We start from the raw sequence: 21,225 nt of genomic DNA on the forward strand, positions 1-21,225 counted from the left end.
TGCTATTTATCATTTTATTTATTCTGGTCTTTTTCTAGTATTTTTTAAGCAAAAATGTGTGTTATGTTTTGTCAATACTTTTCCTGTATCTACTGACAAAATCACATTTTTTTTTGTAATTAAGATGGTTAATGGAATTGATATCTTCCCTAATATTAGACCAACCCCAAATTCCTGTTATAAATCCAACCTGATCATAGTGTACAAATTTTGAGACATATTGTTTCAGTCTCTTTGCTAAAATTTTTGAATTTGTATTCATTAGGGATAATGGCTTACAATTTTCTTCCATTTTGATTCTCCCTGGTTTATGTATCAAAATCATATCTATATTTGGTAGGATCTCTTATCTTGCTATTTTTGCAAAAAAATTATGTAATATTGGACTACTTATTATTTGAATGTCTGGAAGAATGCATTTCTCAATCTATCTGGTTCTGGATTATTTTTTCCTTTGGAAGCTCATTTTTGGCTTATTCAAAACCTCTCTCACTCCCTCCTCTCCCCATTCCAACCCTGGATTCGGGTTGTTTAAATGTTCTATTCGATTAGATAATTTGAAGATGTTATATTTTTGTAAATATTTCTTTCATTTAAATTGTTGGTTTAATTGGCATATATACTTGGGGAAGAGAAAGAGAAGTGAACAAGCATATCCTTACTATGTATCAGGAACTATGATAAATGATCTACAAATATCTCATTTGATCCTCACAACAACCCTGTGAAGTAGGTGCTATTGTGAGTCCCATTTTACATTTGAGGAAACTGAGGTAGACAGGTTAAGCGACATGACCAGGGTCACACAGCTAGTAAGTATCCGAGGCTGGTTTTGAACTCAGGTCTTACTGATTCTAGGTCAAGAACTCTATTCACCATGACACACAGTTCTGGGCAAAACAGTGTCTACTAAAAATATCTTTTATCTTCACTTGTGAATTATTTTTCATTTTGGATACTGATAATTTGGTTTTTTAAAAAAAATCAAGTTAGTAAATGGTTTATTTATTTTGTTTTTTTTTAAACCAGTCCCTATTTTCATTTATTAATTCATTTTTTCCAGTTCTGTTAGTTTCTTTAATTTTCAGAATGACTTTTTTGGTTTTTAATTTATTTAAAAAATCTGTTGGTTTTTTAATATTTTAGTTACATTCTCAGTTCACTGATCTGTTCTTTCTCTTTTTTGATAATAAGCACTGATAGATAAAAATTCTTTCCCTAAGGGCTGCTGCTTTGGTTGCATCTCCAAAACTTTATAATGCATCACTGTTGTTATCTTTAATGAAACTGGTAATTGGTTCAATTATTTGTTCTTTTACCTAACAATTTGTTCTGAACAAATGGTGGTATATGATTATGATAGAATACTATTGTGCTACAAGAAATGATGAGCAGGATGCTCTCAGAAAAACCTGGGAAGACTTGCATGAACTGATACAAAGTGAAATGAGCAGAACCAGGAAAACATTGTACATAGTAACAGCAACACTGTATGATAATCAACTGTGAATGATTTAGCTATTCTTAGCAATACAAAAGACAATTCTGAAGGATTTATGATGAAAAATGCTATCCATCTCCAGAACTGATGGAGTCTGAAAGCAGACAAAAGCATGCTTTTTTTTAACTTTATTTTTCTTATCTTTTTTTTGGTCTGGGTTTTCTTTCACAATAAGACTAATAAGGAAGTATTTTGTATGACTGCACATGTATAACCTATATCAAATTGCTTGCCTTCTCAGGAAGAAGGGAAGAGAATGAGGGAAGGAGAGAATTTGGGACTCAAAATTTTTTTAAAAACTAATGTTAAAAACTGTTTTTGCATGTAATTGAAAAAATAAAATAAAACATAATTTTTCCGTATTTATTTGTGAGGTTTTTATGTCCTAAGACATAATCAATTTTTGTAACGGTACAATTTGGAACTGTGATTTATGTATATTCCTTTCAATTTCCATTAAATAATCACCAAAGTTCTCTTACATATAATATTTTGAATATTCTATTCAGCTCCTTAATTTCTTTCTGGTTTAATTTTTGGTTATATTTATCTAGGGCTGATAGGAATAAATTGAGATTTCCCTCTCCTACTATTACAGTTGTGTCGTCTTTTTCCTCTTGTAATTTATTTAGTTCTTCATTCAAATATTTAGAATCTACGCAATGGGTACATGTATATTTTATTGATATCAAAACTGTCTATGTTACCTTTTAGCAAAATGTAGATTTTCTATCTCTTAATTAAATCTATTTTTGCTGTTGCCTTGTTTGAAGTAAAATACTACCCTGCTTTTTTGTTTAATTGAGTCATGATAGTTTTCTTCCACTCATTTATTTTAATTCTATGTGAGTCTTTATGTTTCAAATGTTTTCTTCTTGCAATCAACATTATTTTTGGATTTTGCTTTCCAATTCATTCTTCTAACCTTCTGTTTTATGGGTGCATTAATCTCATTCACATTCACAGATAGTTGTTTATGTCTCTTCCGTCTATTCTCTTATAGTTTTTCTTCTCTATACTCCTCATTACCTGTTTATTTCAAGTAACTACCTTTCTTTTTTTGCTCACAAGTTTCAGGTCATCCTATGATTCTTAATTTATCTGTCTCTGAACTGTTTTCAGACAGTTTTTTAAAAATATAGCTTACATTTTCCTATTTTTTAAATTTAAATTTTAATTATTCTTGTTGTTTCCTAGAGTTATTAATTTCTACTTGGTCCATTCTGATTTGCAGAGTACCTGATATTAGGGTAAGATTTTGTATCTCTTCTGTTAAGCTGATGATTCTTTTTCTAGTTCTCTCCTTCACTGCTCTCATTTTTTTCTTTCTTTTTTTTTTTTAGGCAATTAGGGTTAAGTGACTTGCCCAGGGTCACACAGCTAGTAAATGTCACGTGTTTGGTCAGAGGCTGGATCTGAACTCAGGTCCTCCTGACTTCAGGGCTGGTGCTCTATCCACTGCGCCACTTAGCTGCTCCATTTTTTTTTTTTAAATTACACACACACACACACACACACACACACACACACACACACACACAAACACACACAAACACATGTGTATAAAACTCCTCCATCATTTCTTCCCCCACTTGAATCACTGCCTTACCATAGTAGAGAGGCTTGCATACCTCAATGAAACTATGACCTATGCCATGCGGAGTTACCCAAGATGGACAGGTCATAGTGGAGAGTTCTGACAAAAGGTGATCCACTGGAGAAGGAAATGGCCAACTACTCCAGTATCTTTGCCAAAAAAACTCCATGGACAGTATTAGAATGATAAAAGACATGACACTGGAAGATGAGTCCATCAAGTCAGAAGTTGTCCAACACATTTACTGGAGAAGAATGAAAGACAACTACAAGCAGCTCCAGAAAGAATGAAATGGCTGGACCAAAGATGAAAGGAAGCTTGCCTAAGGAAGTGTCTGGTGACAAAAGGAAAGTCTGATGCTGTAAAGATCAATGAAGTACAGGAACCTAGAATATAAAATCTATAAAACCAAAGAAAGCTGGATGTGGTCAGAAAGGAGATGGAAAGATTAAATATCAACATCCTGGGTGTCAGTGAAATTAGAAGTACAATGATAGATGAATTTAATTCAGGTGATCATTACATATACTACCATGGGCAAGAATCCCTTAGGAAAAATGGAGAAGCCCTCATAGTCAATAAAAGACTAAGAAAAGCAGTACTGAGGTATAATCTCAAAAATGACAGAATGATATCGGTTCAAATCCGAGGCAAACTGTTCAACATCACAATAATACAAGTCTATGCTCCAACCACTGATGCCAAAGAGGCCAAAGCTGATCAGTTTTATGAACACCTACAACGTCTGGAAATAACATCAAAAAAAGATGTCACATTCATCAGAGGGGATTGGAATGCTAAAATAGGAACTCAAAAGATAATTGGAATAACAGGCAAGTTTGGTGTTGGAATACTAAATGAAGCTACAGAAACTAACAAAGTTTTGTCAAGGTAACTTACTGGTCTTCGCAAACACTCTTTTTTAACAACCCACTCTATACATGGATATCACCAGATGGTCAATACCGAAATCAGACTGATTATGTACTTTGTAGTGAAAGGTGGAAAAACTACACAGGCAGTTAAAATGAGACCTGGAGCTGAGTGTGGCTCAGATCATGAGCATCTTACTGCAAAATCCAGACTTAAATTGACAAAAGCTGGGAAAACCATTAGACCACATAGGTACAACCTAAATAACTTTCCTTATGAATATGAAGTGGAAGTGATGAATAGATTTAAGGGATTAAATATGGTAGACAGAGTGCCTGAAGGACTATGGACAGAGGTTTGCAATAATGTATAGGAGGCAGCAACAAAAAACATCCCTAAGAAGAGCAAGAAAGCAAAATGGCTGTCTGATGAGGATTTCAAAATAGCTGAGGAAAGAAGAAAAGCGAAAAGTAAAGGAGAAAGGGAAAGACATTCCCAACTGAATGCAGAATTACAGAGAATAACAATGAAAGATAAGAAAGTTTTTTTTAAATGAGCAACGCAAAGAAACAGAAGAAAATAAAATAATGGGAAGGTCAAGATCTCTTCAGGAAAATTAAAGATATCAAGGAAACATATGCAAAAATGGGCATGATAAAAGACAAAAATGGTAGAAATTTAACAAAAGTAGAAGAGATTAAGAAAAGGTGGCAAGAATACACAGAAACTACACAAGAAAGATATTAACATCACTGATTACCATGATGGTGTGGTTACTGATCTAGAGCCAGACATCCTGGAGAATGAAATCAAGTGAGCCTTAGGAAGCACTGTTAATAATAAAGCTAGTGGAAATGATAGAACTCCAGCTGAGCTATTTAAAATTCTAAAAAGATGATGTTGTTAAAGTGCTACACTCATTATGCCAGCAAATTTGGAAAACTCAGCAATGGCCTATAGATCAGAAAAGGTCAGTTTAGGTACCACCTAAAGAAAAGTAATGCCAAAGAATGTTCATGTTACTGAACAATTGTGCCCATTTCACATACCAGCAAGGTTACACTTGAGATTCTGGAAGCTATGCTTCAGCAATATGTGAACAGAAGATTACCAGAAGTGCAGACTGGTTTTCAAAGAGCAGAGGAACTTGAGACTAAATTGCCAACACTTGCTGGATTATGGAGAAAGCAACATCCACTTCTGCTTCATTGACTACACTAAAGCCTTTGACAACGAAATGTAGCAAGTCCTCAAAGAGATGGGAATACTAGATCATCTTACTTGTGTGGGTCAAGAATCAACAGTTAGAACCAAACATGGAACAACTGATTAGTTTAAGATTGGAAAGGAATACAACAAGACCATATATTATCACCTTATTTATTTAACTTATATGCAGAGTACATCATGTGAAATGGACAATCAAAAGTCAGAATTAGGATTTGCTGGGGAAAAAAAATCAACAATCTCAGATATGCAGATGATACCACTCTGATGGCAGAAAGTGAAGAATGAAGAAGCTTCCTGATGAAAGTGAAAGGGGAAAAGCTGGCTTGAAGTTTAACATTAAAAAAAAATAAGATCATGGCAACTGGTTCCACTATTTCGTGGCAAATAGAGGGAGAAGAAATGGAAGCAGTGTTGGACATTATATTCTTGGGCTCAAAGATCACTACAGACAGTGACTACAGCTATGAAATTAAAAGATGCTCCTTGAAAAGAAACCTATAGCAAATCTAGACAGCATACTAAAAAGCAGAGACATCATCTTGTTGACAAAGGTCTGTACAGTCACAGCTATGGTTTTTCCAGTAGTCATGTATGGCTGTGAGAATTGGACTATAAGGAAAGCTGAGTGCCGCAGAACTGATGCATTCGAATTACAGTCTTGGAGAAGACTTCTGACAGTCCCTTGGACAGCAGGGAAATCAAATCGGTCAATAATTAAAGAAATTGATTCAGACTACTCATTAGACAGATGAATACTGTAGCTGAAGTTTAAATACTTTGGTCACATAATGAGAAGACAGGACTCATTAGAAAAGACTCTGACATTGAAAGGCTAAAGGCAAAAAGAGAAAGGGACGGTGGAGGATGAAATGGACAGTGTCATGGAAGCAAAGAACATGAGCTTGGCCAGACTTTGGGAGATAGTGGAGGACAGAAGCACATGGAGTGCTATGGTCCATGGGGTCATGAAGGGACACAACTAAATGAATAACGAATAATATCATTTCTTTGAAGAATTATAATTGTTCTTGTGGGTAAGCTGTTTTTTTCTTTGAGGTTGTGACTACAGGCGTTTTAAGTTGTTTCCTCTTCTGTCTGTGTCGTGGTCAGCCCTGGCATCATAAAAGTCCTTTAAAAACCAAACCAAACCAAATCCCAAACATTTAACTTTTGTTGCTGAGGTCTCAGGAGTCGAGTTTTAGGTCTCCTTTACTTTAGGTATCAAATCAAAATGAAGAACTTTCCTTTGCCCTGGTGGTCTTTCTTTATGCCTTTTTCTTCACCATGGACAATAAAGCTTTCCTCTACTGTGATCAGCTCTAGTTGAAGCCCTTTCCTTTGCATCATGCAAAAAAGGAAGAGGAGGCCTTTTCTTTAATCCTTAGTCAAATGCAAGGTTGTCTTGCCCCGGTGAGAAAGGCCTAGTTGAGACCTTTTTTCTGAAGTGGAGGGCCTTTTTATTTATTTTACTATGGCAAAGATACTTTTCTTCCACAATCTTTTTTCCCTCCCTAAAAGCAAACATCAGCCTGGGTGGAGGAATTTTTTTTTTTCTTCATGCTAAAGCTTTTTTTTTTTTAAATCTTAATGAGGTCTGTCGGTTTCACTTCAGTCCCTCAGCCCTCTTATGGCTGGCTGAGTTCTGAAGCCTTTCACTTTAATTTCTAATGGATCATATTTACCAGTTGTTTAAGAGCTGAATTGTTTGGTATTCTGGTTGTTTAATGGTGGGATAGAGCTGAATTACACTATTTCCCCTACTCTGCTATCATCTGCCATTTTCTTCCAAAGACCATAATCTAAGTTCTCTTAGAGCATGTATTTGTAAATAAAAATATTTTATGCATAGCTCTGTATTTATTCTGAATTTTTAAAAAAATAGGTATCATTTCATTTATTTGACAAATATATATCGAATGCCTATGGCAAGTGCTAAGGAGTTATGAAACAATAGAAAGATATGTTTCTTGGCCTAAAGTAGTTTAGAATCAAATTGACAGAAGTTGAAAACTAAAAGGGATCACAGGATCATAGATCTACAAGAACTCTGAGGGACTTCAAGGCCATCTAGACCACTCCACTCCACTCCCTCATGTTACAGTTAGTAACTATCATTATTTGAAACCATCTCCTCCCTATTGGCCCTTAACTCATCATGATATTCAGTGGATTGTTGAGAAAAGTTATTTCTGTAGATGTATTTGCCATAGAATCTTGTATAATTTTAATATTTGCATTGCATTTAACATAACATGTTGTTTAAGGAAAACCTGTAAGGTTATACTTTATTCTAACAAGTCAACTGCTTTTTAAAAAAAAAACCAACTGATAGCAACAATAATTATTGGATTTTAAAGCACTCAGGGATTGATTTTCAAGATAAGAGAATGAGAAGAAAATTTCAAAAGAAGGCAAAATAATAAGGAAGGTACTTTTATTTAAAGACAAGCTATCAAAAAGCTATAAACAACTCTTAAAATGTCTATTTTCCATAGCTACACAAGGTTTATCTGATGGTTTATGCAATTTAATTGACAAAGTGAAAAGTCAGGAAAGTATATACAAAGTATGGTTATTATATTTACTAAAGGCTTATATATTAAAGTAAAATGATATGAGTATTTTTGCTAATTTTTCCACTAATAATCATCCAGATGTGCTTTTGTTAGCACTGTCCCTGATCTTCATTTCTGCTCTAATTCTTCTCTACAAATATTTGAAATAGAAACAAAACAAAACACAAACACTAATGTCAAACTACAAAATCAGAAATATGTTCTGAGAGCCTCAGAGTCAATGAACTAAACTTTTTGGTGGGTAACAGAATAGTCTAAATATGAAAAAGTCATCTGTAATTGTTACAATAAATCGTTTCCTCTCATGATTAATACTGTTGTAATAGGTTATTTGGGGATAATTTGGGTAAGTTATCCTGAAGCCATTTTGAGAATATTCAGAAAGCATTTAGTATTTTAGAATTATTTTTTGTGTAGTACGAGAAAAATGAGACAGATCTATATTAGCTTCTTTTCTCAAAGAAAACCAAAACAAAACAAACCTTCAAGTCCTATTCTAACAAAAGACAACAACACAATTGTACTAGCTTGGTAAAGTGCATTAAGATTTTGAAATTTATCATAAGAATTTAGAAGTAATGCATGAAACTTGGCAATTCAAGTCCAGAAACTCTGAAGTATTATCAAGATTTCATCTACCCCATCTTTATTTAGCCTCATTCTCAGAATGACTATAGGGAGATGTTAGATGAAAACTAACAAGCTTTTGGAACTCTGAATTATCAGTGTTCCACCATACTACATATATGCAGAAGAAACAAAAATCATTTCCAAATTAATTTCCATCACATACAATTATGAGTCTGCTTTTTTGCAACTTTTAATATAAGGGTAAAATGCATCTTGAGAATAATTTAGCCCCAGAACTATCATGATCCATCAAATTTTAATCTTTCAATTAAATCTGGGGCCTGGAATAAATTTTATCTTCTCCTAAAGAATAAATTGCTGCCAATTTTGTTAACTTTGTAGTAGTGCAAATCCATTAATTCTGAGTATAATGCCCCAGAGTAAACCACAAAAAACTGTGAATTTAGTGTTAGAATTTAATATTAGGGCTCTATGTGATATCACAAACCACATAAGTTATGATTATGTGCTTTGTGTAGTAATAGGATGAGAGAAAAAAATTACATTATTATATTGGAAAACGTTTCTCAACATAAACATTCATATTTGTTTAGCTTCTTAGCAGTTTTTTCATCTTATGTTCCTATCTCTCTTCAAGATGAATTTCCCTGACATATTTCACTTCCTTCTCCTCTACAACTCATTCTCTTCCATCCTTACATTTATACATGCAACCTCTCCCATTTACTGAATATGTTGCTAAGCAGCTTTGAATAGCTGCAGTTAATGATGCTTGATTATGGACACTGTGAATCTACCTATGTTTTCTCATTTCAAGGCCCTGACATAGCATCCATTCCTAAAAACAAAATCAACAAAAGAGAGAATGGAATAACATGAATATGGTTGTCAAGAATGGCTAATGGCACTATATATTTTAAAATGACATTTGTAGGAGGCTTTCACAGATTTTTAAACATTTTAATTGCTACGTATGAAAAACAGGGTTATCGTGTAATTATGCTTACTTTGTGATTGTAGGAGTCTGCCACATAAAGTAAGTTTCTTTTCTTATCCCAAGCCACTCCAAGTGGGTGCTGAAGTTTTGCATCAATTCCTGATCCATCAACATCCCCAAAAGCAAATAAATTCTTTTTCAGAAAAAGAAAAGGCATTCATTATTAAATTACTACAGTATTTTGGTTAGATATGTAAGACAAATTTAGAAAACAGCTTCATTTATCTAAGTTGAGGCAAGGAAAAGTTCTGGTTTTCATCTAAATAGGACCTAAATTGGAAGACCAGTAGTGCTGACAAAACTTCTAACCTCTATTACCTTTTAATGCTTTCTAATTTGGTTGTGGGCATATAAAATGATCCAGTAGTCAGTCTGCTTTTTGCTACATGACAAAATGGCTTCTGTCTAACCTTTCTGGGTCTCAGCTTCTTCATTTGTAAAACAAGGAGGCTGGATCAATGGCCTTTAAGGTCCCTTCTCAGAGGGTTGTCCTAAGGATCAAATAAGATAACATGCATAAAGAGCTTAGCACAGAGCCTGGCATATAGCAGTTGCTTGATGACTTTTTGTTCTCCTCATTCTCTTCCACCTCTGTAGATGGCTATCTGCAGTATTTGGTTGTATTTGATGTGTTTTTGTAATGTATTTGTATCTTTCTGTCCTAACTTCTACATTAAATTGAGGGTAAGAATCATGCTTTCTCTTTCCTAAGTACCCATGGTTTGGTAACTTGAAAACTCAATAAATGCTGACCTATGCTCACAATGGTTCTAATAAAATTACACATGAAAAATGTAATTTTCCTTACCATGGGATCTCTCTCTCCTCCTACAAGATGTTTCACTGCTCCATCTTTCAGTGAGACAGTTCTGACAGTACTGCTCTCACTGTCTGCTACAAATAAGCAGTACCAAGGTTCTTCAGAAGCCACAGAAAGACCTGAAGGCTGGGCAAAACCTGCCTTGTGGGGATATGCATTGTTTCGATTCTCTTCATTTCCACTTCCAGCAAACCGAAGGCAAGTTCCTTTTGTCAGCTCACTAAGGAAAAACAAATTCATAGGCCTGGTATCAAGGTTGATATGTTTTAAGCAACTTAGTTACTAAACAAAATACACGCAAATCATCAAATTAATGATCATTATCAAATAAAACTAACAAGTAATGATAAATACATACAATGCCCTGTATTTTGGCATATTAAACAAACACATAAGCCATTTCCAATTTTTTTCCCATAACACTTCCTAATTATTAACTATATTCTCTGAAAAATACTCTTTACTTTTCATAAAAGCAAATTGATACACAAAGAATCAAAATTTCCCAAAGGTCAAGTAAGGTTTTGGTTGTGGAGGCAAGATTAGAAGACAAAATGACTATAACTACTAGCTAGAAACAATCTTTCTTTCAAAATACCAAGGATGGTTGCAATTCAATTCCAACTCAACCATTCTGACTGCATCTTAGCATCAAAGAATTTTAGAAATTGGAAGGTACTTTAGAGCTTATCTAATCTACCCATTCATTTTACTAATAAATAAACTTCAAGTCAGGGAAGTAAGGGTTTTTAACTAAGGTAAGACAAGTAGCAAATAGCAAAGGCAAAATTCAAATCCAAGTTCTATGACTCTAAACATATTACCCTTTCCACTATACCATTGTTTCTGTTTTTCTTGGTAGTTTAAATATTATACTTTCATTTTTAATTATGTTTGAATTCTACATATAAGAACAAAAACAGTTAACCTATTAGAGTCTGAAGTTTTAAACAGTCTGAAGTATTTTTAAATGTCTGTTATTGAGTAAAAATAAATAAACTAGTTGTGCCATTATTTTAAGAAAAATGGCTACAGGTAAATTTCACTTCAGCAAAATCATGTGTAAACCAAATTTTCTTTAAAATGAACATCTGAAGACAGTGTTTCAATGTTCCATGGAACTCTGGGAAGAAACCCAAGGTTTCATAAGGAGAAAAGTTAAAATGGCGGACAAGTCCATAAAACAACAAAGTTCTCTACTTTGCTTTCTGTTGTACAAAATACATACTTTAAGTTGATGGGAGAAAAGACAGGAAATTTGTTAAAATTGGTCATACACCTGAAAAGTTGGCTTGTTATTGTTTCTTGAATGAAATCAGGGGCAGCTAGGTGGTGCAGTAGATAGAGCACCGGCCCTGAAGTCAGGAGGACCTGAGTTCAAATCCAGCCTCAGACCAAACACTTGACACTTACTAGCTGTGTGACCCTGGGCAAGTCACTTAACCCCATTTGCCTAAAACAAAAAACGAAAAAACAAAACAAAACAAAAAAAAGAATGAAATCACTGAATAATACAAGACATGCAATGAATTGTCACTATCTTAGCACTGTACATGTAAAATAAGTAATATAGTAATGATTTTGTTTATTTTTTAAAAGGGGTTATCAATAACTGTATATGTAATTCAGTAAAATAGCTGCTGTGAATAAAAAAAAATGAGCAGGCAAAGGAGAAAGAACCCAAACATAGAAAGTTACTATGGAAAGAGAAGACTGGGAGATTCATCTTCAGAGGAAATTCAAGCAAAAAAAGCCTCTCCTACCCTAAAGAGTAACAAACATCAAATGGTCACCGGCACAAAAAGAATTCATAGAAGAATTTTAAAAAGACTTTAAAAATCAAATGAGAGAGATTGAGGAAAAATTTGAAAAAAAATAAAAACAATCCAAGAAAAATAAGAAGATTATGAAAAGAAAGTCAACCAACTAGAAAAGGAGATCCAGAATTGGGCAAGGGGAAGCCAGCAAAGTTGTAAGAGACCAAGAAATAACAAAACAAAATATAAAGAATGAAAAAAATAGAAGAGAAAATGAGACATCTCATAAGAAAAACAACTGATCTGGAGAACAGATCAAGACGAGAAAACACAAGAATAACTGGACTACCTGAAAGCTATGATCAAAAACAGAATCTTGATATAATAATACAAAGAAATAATTAAAGAAAATTTTCCTGCAGTGTTAGAATGAGAGGGGAAAGCAGAAATAGAAAAAAATCTACTGATTGCCACCTGAAAGAGATCCTATGAGGAATACCAATAGGAACATCATAGTTAGATTCTGAAACCTCCTGCTCAAGGAAAAAATATTATGAACAAGAAAAAAACAATTCAAATATGGCACAGCCACAATTAGAATAGCCTAGCAGTGGCCATACTAAAAGACTGCAAGTGTTGGAACACTATATATCAAAGAGCAAAAGAACTGGTGTAGCAGTCAAAAATATCATACCCAGTAAAGTTAAGCATAATCCTGAACAAAAACAATGGACATTAAATGGATTGCCAGACTTTCGGGATTTTGTTGCAAAAAGACCTGAAATCAATAGAAAATACACACAAACATAAACATTAGGAGTAGAATTTATTAGGTAAAAAAAAGGGATAGTAATCATGATCTCAGACAAAGTTAAAGCTAAAATAGATTTAATCAAAAGAGAAAAGCAAGGAAACCACTATATGTCAGCTATATTAATCAATATTGTTTTAGATTATTTAAAACAACTAGATACTTTAAGGTTGGAATATTGCTGTGGTGTAGGAAATGATGAGTTGGTAGATTCAGAAAAATATGGAAAGACTTAGATTCATGAAGGAAGATGTTATCTACCTTTAGAGAAATAGAGGACAGTCTTACATAGATGTGTGTATGCAAATATATGATTATGGATATCTATTTATGTACATGTGAGTATACATATATCTATTTACATACATATACACATACATTTACATATTTTCACCTCAACAATACCACTATTTCTTCGTGAAAGGGTTCATTAATTGTCTGATGGCTCTATTCACCAGACTTCCCAGACTGAAACACTCTTCTTTTAATTTTCATTAATTTATTTTCATTCATTATCTGCTCTTCCCACACCTCCCAAATAAAAGTTAAAAAAAATTTTAAGTCATAACAATAAGCACAAATAAGTCCAGTAAAACAAATTCCCACACTGGCCATTTGCAAAAAACATATGTCTCATTCTTCATTTTCAGTCCTTCATTTACAAGTGTGCTTTACCATTCCTCTGCCATCCTGGTTTATCATTAATCACAGCTCTAAAGACTTTGAAAATTTTTTCTTTATAATGTTGTTGTCGCATACATTTTTCACCTAGTTCTACTCACTTCACTCTGCCTTAGTTCATAGAAGTCTTCCCAGTTTCCTCTGAAAATGTCCATTTCATTATTTCTTATGATAAGTAGTATTTCGTTACAAATTCATATACCACACACCATAATTTGTCTAGTCACTGCTCGATAGGTAGCTATCCCCTTAATTTCCAGCTTGGGTCTACTAAGAAAAAGGTTGTTTAAATATTTTTGTATATATGGATTCTTTTCCTTTGACGTCATTGGAGTACAGGCCTAGTAATCATATTGCTGGGTGAAAGATGGGCAATTTAAAAATTAAAAAGCTAATTGCTTTGTGCACAAGTGCCAATACTGCTTTCCAGAATGGCTGAACCAATTCATAGCTCCATTGACAGTTTATCAATATGCCTATTTTCCTGCAGTTCTTCCAGCATTTGTCATTTTCCTCTTGTCATCTTTGCCAATCTAACGGATGTGAGATAAAAACTCAGAGTTGTTTTATTCTGCATTTTTCTAATTATTTCTGATTGAAGTATTATTTTCATGTGGTTGTTGACAGCTTTTATTTCTTCTCTTGAAAACTGTACGTTCATATTCTTTGATCATTTATCTACTGGGTTCCTTATATATTGTGGATATGAGACCTTTAATAGAGAAACTTGCTCCAGAGACTGAACCGTGAAACACCCTTTCCTGGCCACTATTCCCCTATATGAATAGTCTCTTTCCCTGACCCTTAGAATGTAAGTTCTTTGATGACAGGGGCTATCTCACTTTTGTATTTATATCTCCAGGGTTTAGCATAGTGCTTGGTACATAGTAAGCATCTAATAAATGCATTTTTAATTCAATAAATACTTATTAAGCTCATACTATGTGCCAGCCACCATACTAAGCCTTAAAGATACAAATACAAAAGGAATATAGTACCTGGCCCAAGGTGCTGACATTCTAATAAGAACTGATATTCTAATAATATATTTAAAGACAAAAAAAATACAACATGTTAAAAAATAAATACAAAGTGACTGGGAAAAACTGACAAATGGTAGGGACAGAGAGGCTGGGGTAGGGAAAATAGAGAATGATAAAAACTATTTTAAAATGAAGACATATCTTTAAGGTGTATTAATTATAAAAAATTTGTAACCAAAAGTATAATGATTCAATATGTTAAAAAATTGCTCTATACACAATTTTCCAGGAATACATCAACATTTTCACTTCAGAAAAAGGATAATTATACTACATTGGAAAATAATGTGATACAATCATCTCTATATATCATAACAATCTTTTTCACCCTAGGTTGTCTTCTTTCCAATGCTCAGGAAGGCACACTTACACTAGTGTGCACACACACTCATTCTCTCTTTCTTCCTATCACCTCAAGCTATCATCCTATATCTCTCATCTCTTTCCCGGAAAAAATTTCTAGTAAAAGCTATACATATTGCCTCCACATCCTCTCCTCTCCCTCACTCCTCAAACCTTTCCAATATGCTCTTGACCTCTTCACTCTTCATCACAAGTAAAACTATTATCCACAAAGTTGCCAAAGATGCATTAACTGTCAGATCTGATGGTGTTTTCTCAGTCCTTTTCTTTCTTGATCTGTTTGCTCCATTTGTCACTCCTCACTGCCCTATCTTCCTAAATATTTTCTTCTCTTTAGGTTTTTGTGACCTCTTCTGGTTCTCATCTATTCTTTTCTATCTTCTTTGCTGGATAATCATCCCTACCATGTGCTTTAGTTGCCAATGCTCCTCTTCCATCCCCACCCCATCTCTCCAGGGCTCTGTCGTAGGTCCTCTTCTTTCTTACTGTAACCCCATCACTCTTCATAGATTTCATTATTATGTCTATGCAGAACACTCCCAGAACACTCCTTAGTCTCCCCCTTGAACTTCAGTCCTACATCACCAACTTGTCTACTATGTATTTCAAACTGGATGTCCCAGAGACATTTCAAACTAAATATGTCCAAAATAGAATTTATTATCTTTGCTCCTCCACCCCAAATCTTCCTGTCTTCCAATCTTCCCTAATTCTATTGAAGGTGCCATCACTATTCTATTCTCCTAGGTTTGGACAGTTAGTAAACATTTACTGAGCCCCGATTATGTGCTAGGCACTGTGCTAAATGCTGGGGATACAAAAAGAGGAAAAAGATAGTTCCTGCCTCAAGGGGGCAATTTGATAGGGGAGACAACAGCAAACAAATAAGTACAACAAGCTACATACAGAATAAACAGGAAGTAAATAAGAAAGGGAAGGCACTAGAATAAAGAGGGATTGGGAAAGATTTCCTATAATAGATGGGATTTTAGTTGGAACTTAAAGGCAACCAGGATGATGAGGAGGGAAAGCTTTAGAGGCATGGGGGACAGCCAAAGAAAACGGTCAGAGCCAAGAGATGGAGTGTTATTTTCCCCCACTTTTAATTTTAACTCTCTCACCCTTTAGGGTATCTAATTAGTTGCCAAATCTTGCCATCTCTATCTCTACATTTATTGCATCTGAGCCTATCTCTTTATTCACATAACTATAATTTTAGTTCAGGTCCTTATTACAGCTTGCCTAGATTATTACAAAAACCTCTTAAATGGTCTTCCTAAACCAGGTCTCTTGTCTCTCTAACTCATCCTTCTACTGTGACATAGTGAATTTCCTTGAGCAATGCTACCTACTCAATAAACTCCAATAACTCTTTATTGCTTCTCGATAAAATATAAACTCTTTAGTTTCACTATTAAAGTCCTTCACAGTCTGTCCCCAACCTAACTTGCCATTACTGGACATTACCACACCGGACATTACCACAAATTCCATACTCTGCAATCCAGCCAAACTGGCTCTATTACTCACACACAACAATACATCTCCCCGCTTCATGCCTTTGTACTGGCTGTCCCCCATGCCTGGAATGCATTACCTCCTTATTTCTACCTCAAAGAATTTCCCTCTTCTTTTAGGATACAACTCAAGCACTACCTTCTCTATGAAGCCCTGACTGATCCTTTCAACTGCTAGCATCCCCTCTACCTCAACTACCTTGTATTTAACTATTTTGCATAATTTATTCTGTCTATATTTTCATATGGCCTTGTCTCATTAGAACGAAAATTCTTTGCTTATAGCAATTATGTAATTTATTACATTTGAATTCCTATTACTAAGAACAATGCCTGGCAAATAGGATGTGCAGCATAAATGTTTGCTGATAATATAAAACATAACTGGAAAAGTAAACCAGTTGTAAAAACACCATATAAATATATTCCAAAGCTAAATATACATAATATTTGACATTATGATTTCTCATTAGTCTGAATTTTTTGTTTTTATTTTACTTTTATGATATATCTTATAGTTATTTGTATCTCATCTTCTATACTCTAGTTTTCATTAGTATAGTGCTTTTTTAATCCATGTCTATGCATTGGTTATTCCCTTTGCCTCTTATTTCCCTGGTTTACTTCAAGACATAGCTCAAACCTCACTTTTTCCAATAGGCCTTCCCTTTGCTGCTTCCCCTTGCAGATTATTCTCATCTACTCTGTACATCTCTTCTATGTACTTAGCTATTTACATGTTATGTCTTCCCCCAACACAATCTCCCATTGGAAGGAATGCTCCTTGAGATCAAGGATTGGTTTTTTGGTTTTTGGCCTTTCTTTGTACTCCAGCACTTAGCACAGTACCTGGCACACAGTAAGAGCTTAATAACTGCCTGCTGACTAACTGATTTGCTTTTTTACTTTATCAATGTTTAGCATAAAGGCTGCATTTGTATATAGTAGGTGCTGAACTAATAATCTCATACTTTCTATTATTTATATTTTTTTTCATTGATAATTAAGTAGATTTTGTATGCAACAAGGGCAATTACCCTATTATTTTACTATGGACAACTTCAATTAAAATGCAATGGAAGCTAAGTAGTACATTAAATAACTTTCCCAATAGATAAAATCCTTACAGCAGTCTTATGCTCTTCCTGGTGATTAAACATTCTGTCATTCATTCATCAAACACAGTGCCTATTATGTATCAGGTATCATATTCTGATACTGTCACAGGGTTTTACGTGAGAAGATTTTTGAACCATCTAATGAGACACTATGTAGCTTACCTTTTTTTTGGTAGTCTCCCATCATCCAACATAAGTGCCCAGATTTGATGAGTCCCTGCCATAGCTATCCACAGAATATCATCTCTACAGACCTCTGAAAGTTTAAGAAAATAAATAAAAGGTAGTATATATTTCTCACAAACAATAGTAATTAGATTGTTTGATGGTTTTAAATTAAGGGAGTGTAGTAACCTGTTTTTCAGCCATCCCAATTTGACTTGGGTAGTGGGAAATAAAATGTTTGAAAATTCACTTTATAACTTGCATGTGAGACACATTTTTTAAGACATTTCGTTTCATACTGCACTGGTCTGATACATTTACGGATTATTCTAAGAAACGATCTGTCTCTCCTTATCTATGATTATAGCCTTGAATGTGTACAGAAAACAGATTAATTTCTCTCAAAAAGATTTGCCAGTGGAATACCACTACATAAATACCAAAATCTTACGCTTCTACAATGTGGACTTTGAACAATTTCCAAGACCTTTGTGTTTTAATTATCCAAGCAATGTGTACTCCTATCAGCTGGATTTTAGGCTTAGAGACTGATTCAAAGAATGTATTTGAAAACAAACTGTTTCTAATAACTAGTTGTATTAAAAAGATTGTAATAAGCCATTTACATTAGAGAACTTAGTAAAAGAGAAGAAAAGGTTGTACTGTTTTTTTCTACTAATGACAAATGCAAGTAGTTAACTTTCTATTATTCTGTTTTCTGACTTTTAATAGCAGTTCTTTAAGATAAAAGCTAAGTCAATTTATTTTAGAAAAAGACAAAAGAACAAAGCAACCTATTTCTAAAATGTACTCTACTTGGGATATATTTAAATATATAATAGTTGTAAATCCATTCTAAGGCTGTTTTCAAAAGTAATTTAAACAGAAATTTTCACACTAAAGTAAACTGGACTCAATTACCAATTTGTCACTTTATAAATAAACTTATGAATAGATCAAGGTTTTGATTCCATAATGAATTTTTAAATTGTAATTTTGTGGCATTAAATACATATGTGCATATATATATCTATGTGTGTATATATATGTATATATTTCACATTAAATTCATACACTATCAACCACCTGGGTAGTATCATAAATACAAAGGATCAAAAAACAAAAAATATGGTCAGTTCTGGAATTCCACCCAGGATCTATGTAGGTTGGTGAGTATGTCACATGGTCCATGATATTTTATCTAAAGCAGACATGTTTTACCTTCCACCTTAGCCATCTTCTTGCCATTCACCCTGCCTTCTAATGTAACTTTCCAGACCACTGGACTCTGCCATTTGCCCTGCTGCTGAAAACTCTAGATCACTAGAGACCATGCCCTTTGGTCTATGCTCTGGAACTCCTGACCGAGGGTCCACACTGTTCTGTTCATTGAGTATGCTACATGTAGGTTACATGGCTCAATATATATCTAGTGTATATTTTCATTCTGGTTATTTTGCCATCTACTCTACTGCCATGCAAATGGATCCCTTTTCTTCAATCCCCTTCCAGCACTGGAACCATAAGCAAATGAATAGTGCCACTTGTTAAGGGAAAAGACATGTCAGTCACATCTCCTATGGCTCCCTGAATTCACCCTCCTATGACTTTCTCAAATCAAAACACTTCATCCTTGTCCATTATTTGCTTTTCTCTGTTAGAATGTAAGCTCCTTGAGGGCAGCAATTATTTCTGTATTTGTACCCAGTATTTGCACATAGTTAAGTGTTCAATAAATATTTTTTCACTCATTCATTCAACCAAAACCAAACCTAGTTAAGAGATGATCATTTTTGGTTATGATTGAAAAATAACATTTAAAATTAAAGATTACAGTTAAATCAATTCAAATTTTCATCTAAACATATGGCCTAAGGAAAACTGTCTGGCAAAGTAAATGGAGTCACAAAGAATCAGAAATGACTGAAAAATGACTGAACAACAACAAAAAAAGGAAACTAAAGAAATAAGAAACTATGTAAAAGGAAATTAATATTCAATCCTCTAAAATTTCCTGGAAAAATATGGCTGGAATGAAAACAACCTTCTATTTAAATCACAGGAAGAAGTCAGATTGAATATAATTAATTACTGTAATTAGCCATTGATTATTGGCAATAAATTTACAGGATTAATATGTTAGATGCATGAAATCCTAATTTTTCAGTGTATCAAAAAGTTGCATACTTAAGTCTTTAAATATTTTAAACTCACCCTTCAGTTTCAATGAAACTACTAATCTCTAAGCTTATTCTCATGCAGTCAACAAGTTTCCAGAACACCTGAATAAACATTTTGAAAGAGATGCAGAACACAAGATTCTACCTCTTTAGATCACAACATGAAGTTCAGTGTTTATATAATAAATAAGCAGATTACATTTAATATTTATGATATATTTTAAAAAGACAGGTTGGAACTTAAAATGTAACAAAATAAATTAGGTTAAGTTTTTAAAAAAAGATGATACACTTCTGGACAATGCCTTATACTTACGTAGTGATATTTCTTCTTCATGGTATGTTAAAGCCCTTTATAGAAGTAGATTCCCCATTTTCCCCATCTTTCCAAAAGGAACTACAGTATTTACTATGAAAAACACAGTTACTTCAAGGTCATAATATAATGGTTCTTTAAAAGAGAAACAAGATAACATACAAAACATGGTGGTGCAGAGAAGTTAACTACTTCATTTCTCTCTTATTTAGTTCAAATCCACAGTGATGGCACAATGTGCTTCCTTTCCTAAAACTGAAAAATTGTAGGTGGGGCCCAAAGTATCTCACTCAAGTTAGAATTTAATACAAAAAGAGAAACCTTTATGGGATACATACAGATATCCTAATTACTTCAAAAAGTGACAGAATCACCTGTAAATTTACAATGATCTTATTCTTTAGATATTAGAATGCCATAATTCAACACATATTAAGTGTGTACTACTTGCAAAGCATTAGAGATAAACTTACAACGTAACTGTAAGGAGAGAGAAAATGTGCATACAAATAACTATAATACAAAAAGAAAGTATGTAAAATAATTTGAAGTGAGAGAAGACACTTTCAAATGCTAAGTAGAAGGGAATCAAGGAAGCATTTCTAGAGATGGTGGCACTTGAGTTGGGCTTTATAGAAAGATAGGAACTTCAACAGGTGGAGACTGAAGAGGGGCAGAGATGCAGGAAACTGTTCATTCCAGTTACAGGGATTGCTGGGAGCAAAGGTGCAGAGATGGGAGAAGGGAGAACAATAAATAGGGATAAATAGTGAAAAGTATGTGAATGGAAGTAATGTGAGATAGTGGGTCTTGGATGCCAGGATGAAGGAATTATATTAAGTAGGCAACAGCAAACGACATAAAAGTTCCTGAGCACAGGAACAACTTCATCAGAATGGTAACTTAGGAAGATTACTCAGACAGATGTATGACAGATAAACTGAGGGACTAGACTGGACAAATTAGAAGGCTCTAACAACATATTTAGCAAGAAGAGATGGGGGCCAGGAATAGCAAGGTGGCAGCAGAAATATAAGGACAATAGATAGAAGAAATATTTTCAATGTAAATTTGATATGAGTTGGTAAC

The 21,225-nt window shown here is 33.9% G+C and overlaps 1 protein-coding gene across 2 annotated transcripts in view; it reads right to left on the bottom strand.

Annotated features, from left to right (window-relative positions):
• The window catches only part of NHLRC2 (NHL repeat containing 2), an 83,229-nt gene that overhangs the window by 23,770 nt on the left and 38,234 nt on the right, over window positions 1-21,225 (bottom strand). For both annotated transcript variants that reach the window (XM_027852148.1, XM_027852147.1), the window contains exons 6-8: window positions 17,638-17,731; window positions 10,174-10,405; window positions 9,376-9,498 (exon numbers count right to left, since the gene is read on the bottom strand). In XM_027852148.1, the coding sequence (XP_027707949.1) occupies window positions 9,376-9,498; window positions 10,174-10,405; window positions 17,638-17,731 (449 nt within the window). The remainder of the gene's footprint in view (window positions 1-9,375; window positions 9,499-10,173; window positions 10,406-17,637; window positions 17,732-21,225) is intronic.

This window comes from Vombatus ursinus, unplaced genomic scaffold (assembly GCF_900497805.2).
Source record: "Vombatus ursinus unplaced genomic scaffold, bare-nosed wombat genome assembly UNPS02009205.1, whole genome shotgun sequence".
Taxonomy (NCBI): Eukaryota; Metazoa; Chordata; class Mammalia; order Diprotodontia; family Vombatidae; genus Vombatus; species Vombatus ursinus.